The 13,826-nt window shown below is 38.8% G+C and overlaps 1 protein-coding gene across 1 annotated transcript; it reads right to left on the bottom strand.

The window, feature by feature from the left end:
• Positions 1 to 3,347: 3,347 nt before the first annotated feature.
• Positions 3,348 to 13,622, bottom strand: ccdc39 (coiled-coil domain containing 39). The gene is made up of 20 exons (XM_031294354.2): positions 13,392 to 13,622; positions 12,348 to 12,467; positions 12,073 to 12,219; positions 11,825 to 11,983; positions 11,639 to 11,731; positions 11,392 to 11,520; positions 11,045 to 11,236; positions 10,799 to 10,902; positions 10,577 to 10,709; positions 9,482 to 9,676; positions 9,193 to 9,357; positions 8,955 to 9,092; positions 7,454 to 7,662; positions 7,144 to 7,267; positions 6,858 to 7,017; positions 6,601 to 6,707; positions 5,225 to 5,365; positions 4,904 to 5,083; positions 4,186 to 4,271; positions 3,348 to 3,813 (listed from the first exon to the last, which is right to left on the bottom strand). The coding sequence occupies exons 1-20, from the start codon at positions 13,488 to 13,490 to the stop codon at positions 3,627 to 3,629; spliced, it is 2,868 nt and encodes a 955-aa protein (XP_031150214.1). The 5' UTR covers positions 13,491 to 13,622; the 3' UTR covers positions 3,348 to 3,626.
• Between the last annotated feature and the right edge of the window lie 204 nt (positions 13,623 to 13,826).

Raw genomic sequence — 13,826 nt, 5'->3', positions numbered from 1 at the left:
TCATACACATAGAGGATATTATTATTTTATAATCACATTTTTTCAAGTCTTGCCAAACACAGACACTTGTGAGTTGAGGTTTCAGACTCTGGTGATGTTCTTTACTGTTAACCTGATGTCCACACCTGGTCGGAGCAGCCCGATAAGGGTGTGCAGCTGAAAGATACAAATAATTTTTAAATAATCATATTCAGGTCTGTCTCAACCATACAGTCACTTAACTACAATGTGTTCAGATTGTGTTCCGCACAGATTATATTAGATAACATAATCAATATTAAACTAGTTTTATGAATGTTTTATCATAGAAATGAAAGACAGAATAGGACATGAGATTTGTGAAGACAGAGAACAAGGTTAGGTAGTTACTTGGAGCAGGGCTGGAGCTACTGTTGTTTCATTTAGCTCATGATCGGATGTAACAGCTGCCTGGAGGAATGCTACAACTGTGGGACATATTTAAAAGGAAATTCATTAAAATCATGTTGGACATCAAGTTGAAATATATTGTGCGAGCTTAAAACACACTTACTATCGCCGTTTAAACCAAGTGCCACGACTGATGTTGCCTGGACTGGCTCCGTAGGAGACGTAAAGGGAGTAGGAAGTGACCTCATGTCAGTGGTGAAGGAGTTGGCTGGGAAAATATTAAAAGAAATTATAAGACCACATTTTAAATCTAGACGGTTGAACTTGTTATTACAAACTTTAGCTTAATAAATGTAGCCTACTTACAGTATACACTGTTTTTTTTAACTCATTTAGATTTCCCAATGATTTCAGCCTGTGTACTTACTTGTCTGTGCGGCACATGTGATCAGACATCCAGCAAACAGGATCAGCAGCAGCATGTTGAAAGTTTATTCCAAAAAAGAGAGTGAAATCTGTAGTGGAAAAGTGTTCCGTCTGCTTTCTGAGAGTCGCTGGTTACCTTTGTTCTGTATCAGGAAGCGATACCCTTATTATTCAGAGGGTGTGGCAGTTAAACACCTGAACAAAACACCTCGAAGAACAACCTTGTTAGGAGCGACTCAAGCAGGTAACAAAGGTTAAACAAAACCTTTACTCTTTAATGAAATATGAAAAGTTCGCCTTTTTTAGCAAGTGCTTTCTAAAGTTGTGATTACTGATTTGTACGGAGCCGAACATATATATCAAGGCCAGAAATGCTATTGCATGGCCACGATATACAATTAGTTCCCACGTTTTGATTAATTCGTGGCCACGAGCTTTTTCTATATACAGATATTATGGAGAAATTGCATTGCATTCTGAGCAGAGAATGAAGTTACACTTCCTCTGTGTGTTTTGTAAGCTCTAAAATAACCTTTTTCAGTCACACCTTTTTTTTAAAGGTAGCAACTCTAGTAAGTCTAATTTTTTTTATTTTTTTTATTTTTTATTCAATGTTTATTTATCCAGGTAAGTCGATTGAGAACAATTTCTCATTTGCAACGACGACCTGTCACATTCACACATTCATACCTGGAAGCTGCCCAGAACAACCACATTCTGATCTGTGGCCACTGAGCAGCTCCACTGGAGCAGTTGGGATTAAGGGCCTTGCTCAAGGGCACCTCAGTGGTGGTAATGAGGGAGGGACAAGCGCTGCTCTTTCACTTTCCCCACCCAGATTTTATCCTGTCGGTCTGGGGATTGAACCGACGACCTCCCGGTCACAAGCTTGCTCCTTAACCCTAACCCTAATAGCTGCACTTTGTATCAAACTCGACCAAAACTGGAAATAATGTAGCCTGGTTTTTATTGACATTAAACAAACACAGTTATAGGCTACCCTAATAAAACACCATATGCCTAAATTTTGCTGTTAGAAACTGCATATAATGCCTTATTAGACTCAAAATATACTATACTTAGACACTATTAAACGAAATTATTATGAAGAATTTTACAACCTCACTTTAGTTTTTTTTTACAACTGCTTACACGTGTTTTTCAAAACTCTACACACAATTCCCAAAACTGCACACACACAAATGCAAAATGCCTTAAATCTCCTTCAAAATAAGGCATTTGTATCAAATGGGAAACACTTTTTTCATAATAGTACATTTTTGGATATATCATGGCATGTACACACTGTTGCTCTAAATCTAAAGCTCTGTCTTCCATAGGCATATATCTACATTTCCATACAAAGTTAAGTGTTGAAAGTAATCTGCTGACAGGGGTTGAAATGTTCACTGTAAACACCAATGCAATGTTGAAACAGAAAATATGTATTTGGCAAAACATTACTGTTGAAAACAAAACCACTGTGGACACCACTGTAAAGCGACTCAAGTTTGTCTTGACTCTCAGTCCAGCTTCTCTCATGGTCAACCCGGGGTTGATCACATGATCACTAAGTGTGGCGCTGATCTCAGCAGAGATGGCTCTCCTTCCTTCTCTTCTTTGCTTGTCTTCTTTCAACTCGTCCTCTTCTTCTTCCTCCTCCTCTTGTTTCAACTCTTCCTCCTAGAACTTGTCCTCGTCATCCCCTGCCTCTCCCTCCTACTCCCTTCACTCTCTACTCTCTTCACTTGGTTCATTGTTCACATCACATTGTTCAAAAAAGGTAATCTGACCTTTGACTTATGTATAGGTCTATACTAAAGCAGTGATTGGTTTGTGATCAGTTAAAGGTGCTCTAAGCGATGTTGGGTGACGTTATTTCTTGTTGATGTTCGAAGTATTTTCAAACAAAACGAGGCTAGCTCGCCCCTCCCTTCCCTGTACTAACCCCCCAACCCCCACCCCCGAATCCTTCTTGTCGGTTATTGGCTGGAACACTGTTTATGTTTCGTAGTGCAGGTTGGCGCCGTTTTGTTTTTGCAATTGAAAACTTAGTCAAAGATCGTGCAACATGTAAAGAGTTTGTGTGTGTAAGCAGTTTTAAAAAAACTGTAAGATACCTTTATTTTGAAATTGCGGGTTTACTAGATACTAGATTATCTGTATTTCATGACGTTGCATGTTTAGTTAAGCGTGTAGGCTTCATTGTGCCGCGGTAATGCTGGTAAAAACTAATTTCAGTAATTAGGCTGTTAGGAAACTAGTCTCATTAGGTACTAATCTACCTGGCTAGCCCAACTAGCTTGCTCTTTATTTTATTATTGCTGTGAACGTTTCATCCAGAGAGAATGCATCTCATTTACAGTCATTAAATGCTTTTATTAATGTGCTGTGACAACTGACAGATATTCATCCATTTGGATTATTTGTGTTTTATTTCTGAAACTGTAACAATAATCACCACTATGATGTACCATTTGTAACATTACTGTTCGTACTTCTTCCAATCTGTGCAAAACAAACAACAAAAAACAGGAAAGAAAAAACAAGGATCATGTTTCTTCTTTTTTCATTAAAAGGACATATTAACTGATCATAGCTGAGCATTAGCTGCTCTGTAAAATTTGATTAGGAGTTACTCATTAACTAATGGTTCACTAGCAGTTGGTTATTCCTTATTTGTTTCCTTGTAACAACTCAAATTGTGTACACATTTGTGTACCTTATCTTAAAGTGTTACCGAATAAGACCAAATTAACAACAACAGACTTTTAATGCATTAAAATACAGTATGACATGACATCCGTAAATAAAGAATAAATCGGCCATCATTATGGGTTCTTTAACTTTCTGCTGCTGCTGCTGCTGCTGCTGCTGATGCTCGCAGAACTGGAACGTCCGGAGGTGGTGAGAGGAGGGGAGGTCATGGCCAGATCCAAGCCCAGTTGCACAGTCTTCAGCATGGGGGAGTGAAGTGCAGAGGCCTTGGGGCTGCTGCTGGCTGAGGACGCAGAAGACCTGCAGTACAGAGAGAAAAACACCATAAAGATACAGAGGAAGATCAGCACAACAATCTTTTGCATGATAGAAGTACACAGGGTGACATATATATGTGATTTATTCATACAGATAAAGAAAAGTGAATATCTTTTTCCAGGATATTTCTCCATCAGAATGTGGAGCAGCATACCAGTGCAACAGTCTTTCTCAGCTGACAGATTATATTCCATTGACAAGAGCAGTATTCAATTATTTTCCTCATGCTCATGTTTATAATCAGTCTAATAGTTCAAACTCACGACCATCTGACAACAAGCCCTCATTATTTCTCTAACCTCCACTATCACTTCTCTGGAGAAGAGGTTTTATTAAGAATTGATCAAGTCTGACCTGAGAGAGGCAGAGCTGCGGGCAGAGCTTATGGAGCTCCGATGGCTGGAAGGAGTAGAAGACGGAGATGGAAGAGACAAATGGGCCTGAGAGAGAAAAACACTCAAAGTTAAGGCATATATGTTTTTGCAACTCCATAAATGACTATAAATGACCACAGCCTGTCATCACTTAAAGGTCCCATATTGTAAAAAGTGAGATTCCCATCCCTTTTTTTATTATAAAGCAGGTCTAAGTGCTATAGAAATTCTGTGAAGGTATCAAAACACTCATTCCACAGAGAAATGTACACAGCCTGTATTCAAACATGGTGCCTTTAAATAAGCCATCAGGATTTCCGTATGGTTGGGTCCTCACAGCTATACTATATAGAGGTAGAAAGTGCCGTTACAGTGCAGTTACAGTCATTGCCCGGCTGCAATGACTCCAGAGAGACGCCAAGAGCGCAGATGTGGAAAACCTGTAAATGATGACCAATCAGAGTGGGTGGGGGCTTATAAAGACAGGCGCTAAAACGGAGCATTTCAGACAGAGGGTGAATAGAAGTATATTGAGACAGACAGTACGAGAACAATAATGTTTTTGAACATTAATGCATGTAAACATGTTCTAGTAGAAACCCAAAATACAAGGATGAACCTGAAAATGAGCATGATATGGGACCTTTGCTTAATTAATCCTCTGAATATAAAAAACAACAGTGTCAATTGTTTTATACCTGCAAGAAGTATTTCTCCAACACTGATCTGAGGTCAGGGGTGTCATCCATGGCCACATTCAGCATCTTGTTGATACTCTTATTAAATTCTTTTAACTCCCTCAGCTTAATGTCCTTCTCCTCGAAAGTCTCAGTTTTGGTGTTTTTTGCCGAGCGGATCTCTTTGGTAAGCTTAGAGCACTAACAAACAGACAGACGACAACACAAAATTAAAATGTGATTATGGTGACTGCTAATAAATGTTTGTAGTCAAGGATACCTGTACTGTATATACACACACAACATTGCTCCTTTAGAAAGTGGGACAGGGAGACATCAAACCTGCTTTGTGGCTCTGACAACCTTCTCCTGCTGGGAAGCAATTTCTTTGTTCAGTTTACTGATGAGTGACTGTTTGTGCTCTATTTTATCTTTCTCCACCTGCTCTTCTTGCAGCAGACTCTCCAATGTATTGTTCATGTCCTAGAAATGGAGAGCGGTGCACACACACACACACACACACACACACACACACACACACACACACACACACACACACACACACACACACACACACACACACACACACACACACACACACACACACACACCAGGTCAACTTTACTGGATGACTTGATCAGATAGAGTTGTTGAGCTAGTTTATTCATGACCCAATCGTCTCACAGGGACACACCTAAACAAGACAATAAGCTACTTGTATAATACTGAAGAAGAGAGACAGGAAGGAAGAGAAAGAAGATCATCAAAAATGGCAAATAAAAAATACATGAAGAGTATATATTGAAAGAACGCAGGAAATGTTAAAGATTATTTCCTAACGTATTTAATGTTAAACTATAAATAATTTATGCAAAAAAATGGGTTGGGTTGTAATAAAAAAAAAAAATCGCCGTCAGCTTGCTATAGTGTAACCTATTTAGAGTGAAGTTGGATATAGTCGACACATGCTGTTTAAATATAAAATAGGAAGTTTTTGAATTACATTTCACATACATAACAAATATACCTAAAAATTATATTATCTGTTAACTCAGACATTTTCTCCTTGTACGCATATACTATATGAATAGAACAAAGTCATTAGCAGTTAGCATTGAGTTTAATATATTGTTCGGCCTACTGAATTTATTATTTTGGAAGTTATGTTACAGCTGCAGTGACTTCCTGTTTACATAGTTGATTGCTTTTGATTGGACCACACTACAGAGTACTTCCTAGCAACCAATGCACACATGATCACAGTCTTTACTGGCTAAGAATTTTCCTGAGTTTAAGTAAATCACTAGTTTGGAACCAGTTAGTGGTTAAAAATAACTTAGACAGGACTTTACACACAGACTTAGTGATGGATTTACAAATAGCTGATGCAACCTAATCCAGAATAAAGAGGGATGTTTCACACATTTTTAGTGGTCAGTAAGTAACTTTGAATTCTTGTTCATGGACATAAACACTTACTTTATACTATTAACTATTATGAGCTTCAGAAGGTTGACTATTATACTAGTAATAAATAAGGAATAGGCAACAAATAATAACTTGTTGTTGACAGTACCATGGTAGGACAACTTTTGGAGGAGGGATTCTTAATGTAACACTAATAGAGGAGTATTGTTATGGGATAAGTGTCTGATGAGGTATTTGGTATTAAGGAAGTAATTGTAATGCGCTCTACACTGGCTATAAAAAGGAATCACCTGTAAGTCCTGTTGGAGCTCTTGGAGTTGTCTTTTCCTAAACTTCAGCATCTCTTCAGCCGCCCTCAACTGCTCTTCCAGCTTCAGTTTTTCCTGGTGCTCTGGACCTAAAACAAAAACACTCTGAATTACTTTCTGATCAATGATCGCTGCTCTGTTGATTTTAACAGACGAAGAGAAATAAACCACATTAATACCATAACTTCCTACTGATGATTCCTAGTTTAGTTTATTTCAGTCTACCTGGTCATACGTACTGGATTCATTTACTTTGTTGAGGGATTTGCGAAATGCTGAGTTACTGTTGTTGAACAACTGAATGGTGTTCTCCAGAGCTCTATTTTCCAGCTCCATCTTGCGGATTTTAGCATCCAGACCGTCTCCCTTCCGCTTGAGCTCCTCTTTCTCTTGTGCAGCCTGATGAAAAGCACACAGCAGTGATTCAAAGTGCTTGTGTGCACTGCAGGAACACATCTAACTCAGTTTAGCTTCAACAGACTCTGTATGTAACACAGTGGTGTGTTTAAAGACCTCTTACTGTACCTTTGTGATGTAGTAAGCCTGTGATTTCTCCTCTTCCCCCTCAGGAGCCGCCAGTGAAAGCATCACGACCTCAAAGCGTTTCTTCATCATGTCAATCTTGGACAGTTTCTCATTCAGCTCAGCACTGACACAGAATCAATCGCTAAATAAAGTGATCTTATTTATGTAGAAATGTTCTCAAACTCATGCAAGTATGACATGATTCACAACGGAGAGCAACGTTTTATCTCTTTGACTGTATGGACAATAGTCGGCTAGATGAGCAAAGGCTGCAGAAAAGTGAGATTTAGGGTCACAGCTGGGTTTTTACCTGAGTCTCTGTCTCTCCTGCTCACTGATCTTGAGCTGCTGGCTGAGCATTTTTCTGTAGACCTTGACCTCTTCCTCCCTGTCCTTTATGGCTTTCTGCAGCTCCAGCTTCCTCTTCTCCAGGGACAGCACGCTGCCCGCCTTGTTGTACAGCAGATCCCTCATACGCTTGACCTCTATCTTCATGACGTTGTGCTCCACCATGTTGTCCTGATGAGGAACATATAGAGTCAACATAGTGCTTAGTGGTTGCTCATTTTTTATGGATACTGTTGATGATATTTTCTGTGTAAAAACATCATTCTGATGACGTCAGCTATTTGGTATCTGGTGTCTACAGATACAGCTGACATCTGTGGTTGAGTGCTGGGCAGCTTGCATTGATATTCAAATAGTGATAATTACAGTTGTAACTAACAATTATTCTGATTATCACATTATCTAATTATTTTGTCATTACTCATTTCATCTATAAAATGTCAATAAATAATAATGTGCTGAACTGAATAGGCCATTAATTGATTTGTCAGTCAACAGAAAATTAACTGACAACAATTTGAATAAACGATTTATTGTTTAAAGGATCCAACATTTTGGTAACAACACTTATTTGCTTTCTCATCGAGAGATAGATGAGAAGCTCAATACGACTCTTGTGTCAATATACAGTGAATATGTAGCTGAAGCCAGCAGCCTGTTAGCTTAGCTTATTCATTAGCTTAATCTGTACAATAACCAAAATGTAAAAGTGAATTTTATGCAATTGACATGGATTTCTGTGCTGGACTATTTCTTATCCGGGAGAAGTTATGGTTTCCTGGCGACTGGTTAACTAATGGAATCAGTTTCAGTCTAGACCGAGCAACTGGCTGACATTGCAATCCGTAGAGCCTACGCTGCTAGCCTGACTAAAAATGCCAATCCATTCGCTGGTTCCTGTTTCTAAAATGTGAGGATCAGCTGTTTTTATATCTTTATAAAATGAAATTGGGCATTGGGACTATGTATGGTGTCACCTAAGGCCCTGGCAACCTGATTGATCCCAAAAATATTTGACAGAATAGTTGATAGTGAAAATAATTGTTAGTTTCAGGCAGCCCTAGGTACTTTTTCTCCATTAATAGTTGGCAGATTCCAAAACGGAATCTCAAAATAAAATGATTATTACTTATTTTGTCAGACCTACTGAAAGCTATTTAATTTACAATTATATGAAAAAGAGAAAAATAAAAAATAAATTATTTTGCAATTGGGTGGCTGTAACCACTAAATGTTTGGTAATTTTACTTGATAAATGCCTAACTGAGCCTCAATTCATTTTCTGTCAATCAAATAATTCTTTATATATAAAGAGAATGACCTTCCAAAGGGAGATATAACTTTGAATCCAATTGTGTGAAAATAAGCATTTGTGTTTAATCTCCTAAACACAATTTGAACACAGCAAGTCGACACGTCAGGGACTCAAGTGATTTCATGACACCTGCTGTGACATCAGTTACCTGTTTCCTGAGCCTGAGTCTCTTCAGCTCTTTTTCATTGGTGTTACGGAGTAGCAAGAGCTCCTCCACCTTGTTGGTCAGATCTCTCCTTTGAGCTTCTGACTTCTCCATCTCTTTCCTCAAATAGCGAATATCATTCTGTCAGGGACAAAGACACGTGTGTGATGGAATTATTTCACTGGTTCAGTGTGTGAAAAATGCAGAATAGTATGGTGAGGTGACAAACAATCAGACTGACCTCAGACTCCTTGACTGTGTTAGTAAGCATCTTGGCCGTCTCCTTCTTCTCCTCTAGGGCTTTGGTCAGCTCAGCGATCTTTGCGTCTAGCATTTGTTTATCATCCGAGTGAGCTTCACCTTGCAGCCGTGCCAGTTTTCTACCCAGGCTGACAATCTGGGAGTCCTATACACAATAAAGCAAAGTGAAAGGAAAATCTGAATATATACATATTGCAGAGTCTAGCACCAACCTAGGGAAAGCTGGGTAGTGGGATTGTAGAAAAGTGTGTGTTTTTTGTTAAGCATGCCTGTTGACTCGTGATCATCTGCTGTCTTATTAATTCCTTCTCCAGTTTTCTGAGCTGGCTGTCCAGGCTGGTGATGGTGGATTTACTCCTCGAAACCTGAGCGATAGAATTCTTCTCGTTGGTCTTGAGGGCCTGTAAACGCTCTTTATGAGAAAAAAGCTCCTCCCTGCAGTCACGCAGCTGGACATCCAACTCCTATAGCAAAGCACAGGCCAAAACAGGGTTACACAGTTGTATTACAGTATTATATAATTTTGAGCACAATAAAAATGGCCTTGTCATATGTAGCGCATATTCCAAAAACACATTTTAATTGGTGCAGTGTGTGAAGTTCAGGGTCTTCTAATAGGGCTGGGCGATATGGAGAAAATCAAATATCACGATATTGTTGACCTCGATATCGATATTGCGGCGATATTGTAGGGTTGACATTTGGTGCATTCACAAAATATTTTTCCAATTAGATTTTTGATATATAATCATCAGTAACGTGGATTTAATGACTACGTGGGTAAAGGCAAATAATAGAACAGCTAGAACAGTCTGGTAAGTTCACAAACTGACATCATTTTACTATAATGCAGCTTATAAAACCAGGAGAGACAACACTTGTGTCATATTACGATATTACAATATCTAAAATCTAAGACGATATCTAGTCTCATATCACGATATCGATATAATATTAATATATTTTGCCCAGCCCTATCTTCTAGTTCACATTTAGTTTTAGTTTGTTTAGGTAATGTATTTGTGTCTTCACAGCAAGGAGCATGGTTCTTTACTGTCTCATCTTTGATGGTCAATCCTTGTGTTTTTTTAAGAGAATATTAGCCGTTAATCATAATATACATTAAACATATTTTGAGTAATGTATTGAGCTTTCAGTGCAGCTTTAAATTCATGGCTACGCCAACATAATACAGAAGTTGATATTTTGATTGTGTCCAAAAGCCATCAGCAAAAATGAGATGCAAAATAGTCCTGAGATGAAGAACTGAAAAAATAAAAAAGTTGTAACATGTACAACAACAGTTCTCTGTTGCCAACAAAGCAGAGTAAGAGTTTATGGTTCAGAACTGTCAGGCTGCTTACCTTGATGGCGTGTTCCTCATCCTTGAGGAGGTGGTCCATCTGTGCAGCTCTCTCCTCCTCACTAAGGGCGGTCTGAGTCACAACTTTCAGCTTCTCTTCCAGCGCAACATTGTAGGCCCTGGCCTGCTTGAGTCTACAACACACACATGTACAGACAGAGCTTGTCTACTAAAGCTAGAGTGGTAATTTAGCAACAGACACACATTGTAAGATTTCACTGACTTGTCATTGTTATCCTGGATGTCTTTTTTCATTCTGGCTATGTGGGACGTCACCGACTCCACATCGGAGGTTGCTCTGTCCAGTGTGCCTTTGCAACTATCCAGCTGCAAAACACATGAGAATCAATTTGCTCACTCTTCTGATGAAATTGAAAATTCTTTCAGCTGTGCCCACAACTGAAAATATTTGTTAACAGGATTTTCTCATAACAAAAGTTTGGTAGTTCAGAAGCTTTGAAACGCTGACCTCGTCCTTCAGCCTGCTGCAGTTATTCTCCTGCTCCTTCAAATCCTCCCGCAGCTTTACAGCCTGTCGGTTGGCCATTGTCATCTTCCTCTCCGTTTCCTTGTTGTTGTTCCTCTGAGTGTCCAGCAAGTGCTTCCTCTCTGTAATGGTGCAATTCCTCTCCCTGATGTTCTGATTGGCTTGGGCAAGTTGCTGGATGGATAAAGGAAAAAAGACAGGAATACAAACACTTGTGTACCGTTCAGTGTGCGTTCACATCCATCAGCTTTTATTGTTCAGAGGTTTATATGCTTTAGTTTGAGTCAGCACATCTTTTATCAGCAGAAGTGCAAGGTCACAGACTTTACCAGAGCACACTGCTGCATCTCAGCGTCTCGTTGCTTCATCTGCTTGATGGTGTTTTCCCACTGGTGGATGAGCTGCTGTGTCTCCAGGTGGGCCTGCTGCAAATTTTCTGTAGTTTTATCCAAAGCAATCTGTTCAGAAAGCAGAAGTAGTGTATTATTATTATCTACATTGTGACAGTCTGCGGCTCAAAGACTTCACATTTCAGCCATATGAACAGTGAGAATGTACAGTGTGGTCTTACAGTACCTGTGCAGATATAGTCTCAGTCAATTCTTTGTCAAGTGCTTTGCGCTTTTCATTAGCCTCCAGTGTCTTCTTCTCTATAGCCAGAGTGAGTGACTGTATCGAGAGAGATTATATGGGTGTTAGCTCAGGATAAGTCAATGTTGTAAACAATTACAGAATTATTTAATACAGCCCTTTTCTCCTCACCTTGATCCTCTGCTCATCTTGCTGAGCGTACTTGATGATGGCCATTGTGTCCTCATCTTTGTGTACTGACTCCTCTAAAAAGCCATCCATGGTCTGCTGGTCCCAGTTCATTTGGTTCCTAAACTCCTCTAGCTTCTGTTTGGTCTTGAAGATATGGTTCTGAGGATATGGACAAAGGTTAACTAGCACATTTTGGCATCAACAGCTATAGTTGATTCTATGTTTAAAGTGTTGTGGATGGTATAGACCTCGAGCATGTTCCTCCTCTCTGCTAAAGATCTATGGTCATTCTCCATTTTAGAAATCTCTTGTGCCAGGCGACCTGTCTCTCTTTCTGCGAGGGAGGTGAGGTGTTTCTCCAACGCTTCATCTTGTTCCTTTGCCTTGCACAGAGCCTATGTGCAGAAAAATCAAAACGAGAAATTACTACCATACCATACCATACCCTAACCATAACCCGATTACCAGAAGAAACACACACCTGTCTGACACATAAATAATAAACATGTTTTGATATACCTACCTCAGTATTTTCCAGCTCTTGTTTAGCGTTTGTGAGGGATTCGGTAATTAACTGCTTTTGATCCTTGTTTCTCTCAAGTTTGTTCTCCAGATGCACCGACTCGGTCTCTTTTTGACGAATCTGTTGTTCAGAAGGTCATCAGATTAAAAGCATAATAACATATAGGACATACAGTCTGCAGCATGTTTGTTCTTGTGAGCTATCTCGCATGATTTGCCTTTCACTACATGCAGTTAGAAACATTTGTCTGTGACACATGAACAGATTCACCATTTACCTAAAAACACTGTCAGTTGCCCATTGCATGTTGACATAAAACTTTACAACCAGGCATTAGAGCCATGCCGTTTAAATGCTTACAATGTAATTGTTACAATATGGTTGCAGTGTAGAGCAATATAGGTCTCAAAGATTTTGATCAATTCCAAATTCCATTATTTGAAGAACCTACTTTAGACAAAGGTTCAAACAGGCAACACTGGCCACAGTTCAGTAGCCTACCACTGAGAAACATGACTGCCAGAAATATAAGGAGTTTTTTTCTCACCTAATAACTACGCAAATATGTAAACATTAAATATGTACACTACAAACATGTAAACATGTTGGTAATACAGGAACCACGTTTTAAAAGTTTAGCTTGCTATATCTGCCAGTTTTCAGCATTAATTCCTGAGACACTTGATTTATTTATATTTTTAACAGTGTTGCATGTTGTTTAATTTATAAGAAGAAAAATATTAATATTAAAATATTAAACTTCGTTAGCTACATTAATCATGAGTCATTATGTCACACCAAAGAGTATATAACTATAATCTTTGGTCACACTAAAAACATTAAAGTGACTTTTCATTAAATTAGTTTTGTCAAATAAACATCATTTACAGTAAAACCTCTTATTCTAACGTTAGGTTAGTCATTTTTGAAAGAAATTTAACTTCCTTTAAATGTCAAACATCCAATGACCACATCAGTTACTTTGTAACCGTTACTGAAATAAAGTAGTGGTGTCATAAATTAATATAACTGTGCCACACTCACCTCTTCTATCAAAGCCTTGTTTTTAGCGTTAGTTTCGGGGATAGCAAATCGCTCATCCCAGCCCATCTCGGATAAAACTGTATTAATAATGCTCGGCATTTTCCTGCAGTTTGACTAGCTAAGCCTCTACAACTAACAAAAGAATTCAAAGTAATAATGGTTTCCGCTGGATTATAATTAATCAGTTGTTGCTTTCTCCAGTTTGCTGTTGCTAACTGTTGCAACCGCTGTCTGTTGTCAGTCACCCCTAGCAACCGTACGTGCCTTAAAATGTTGTCACCACAGGGAGGCAGCACATCACCTCACATTGTGCCGCAAGTCTTGTTTTACGTCTCAATTTCATTAATATAAACATACCAAAAGCATTCAACATTAACGTTGTTGACCTATACAACTCATACAATACTCTGAGGTAACTCAAAACGTAGCCTATTA

This window comes from Sander lucioperca, chromosome 9, assembly GCF_008315115.2.
Source record: "Sander lucioperca isolate FBNREF2018 chromosome 9, SLUC_FBN_1.2, whole genome shotgun sequence".
NCBI classification, from domain to species: Eukaryota; Metazoa; Chordata; class Actinopteri; order Perciformes; family Percidae; genus Sander; species Sander lucioperca.
This window is presented reverse-complemented; position numbering and strand designations above follow the sequence as displayed.

What these genes read in the sequence shown, in the direction of transcription:
- ccdc39 (XM_031294354.2), bottom strand. Translation starts at nt 13,490, where the DNA reads ATGCCGAGCATTATTAATACAGTTTTATCCGAGATGGGCTGGGATGAG. An exon ending in GCAGCAGGCTGAAGGACGAG is followed by an intron (nt 10,903 to 11,044) that starts GTCAGCGTTTCA and finishes TGTGTTTTGCAG; the next exon opens with CTGGATAGTTGCAAAGGCAC. An exon ending in AGATGATCACGAGTCAACAG is followed by an intron (nt 9,358 to 9,481) that starts GCATGCTTAACA and finishes TATTGTGTATAG; the next exon opens with GACTCCCAGATTGTCAGCCT.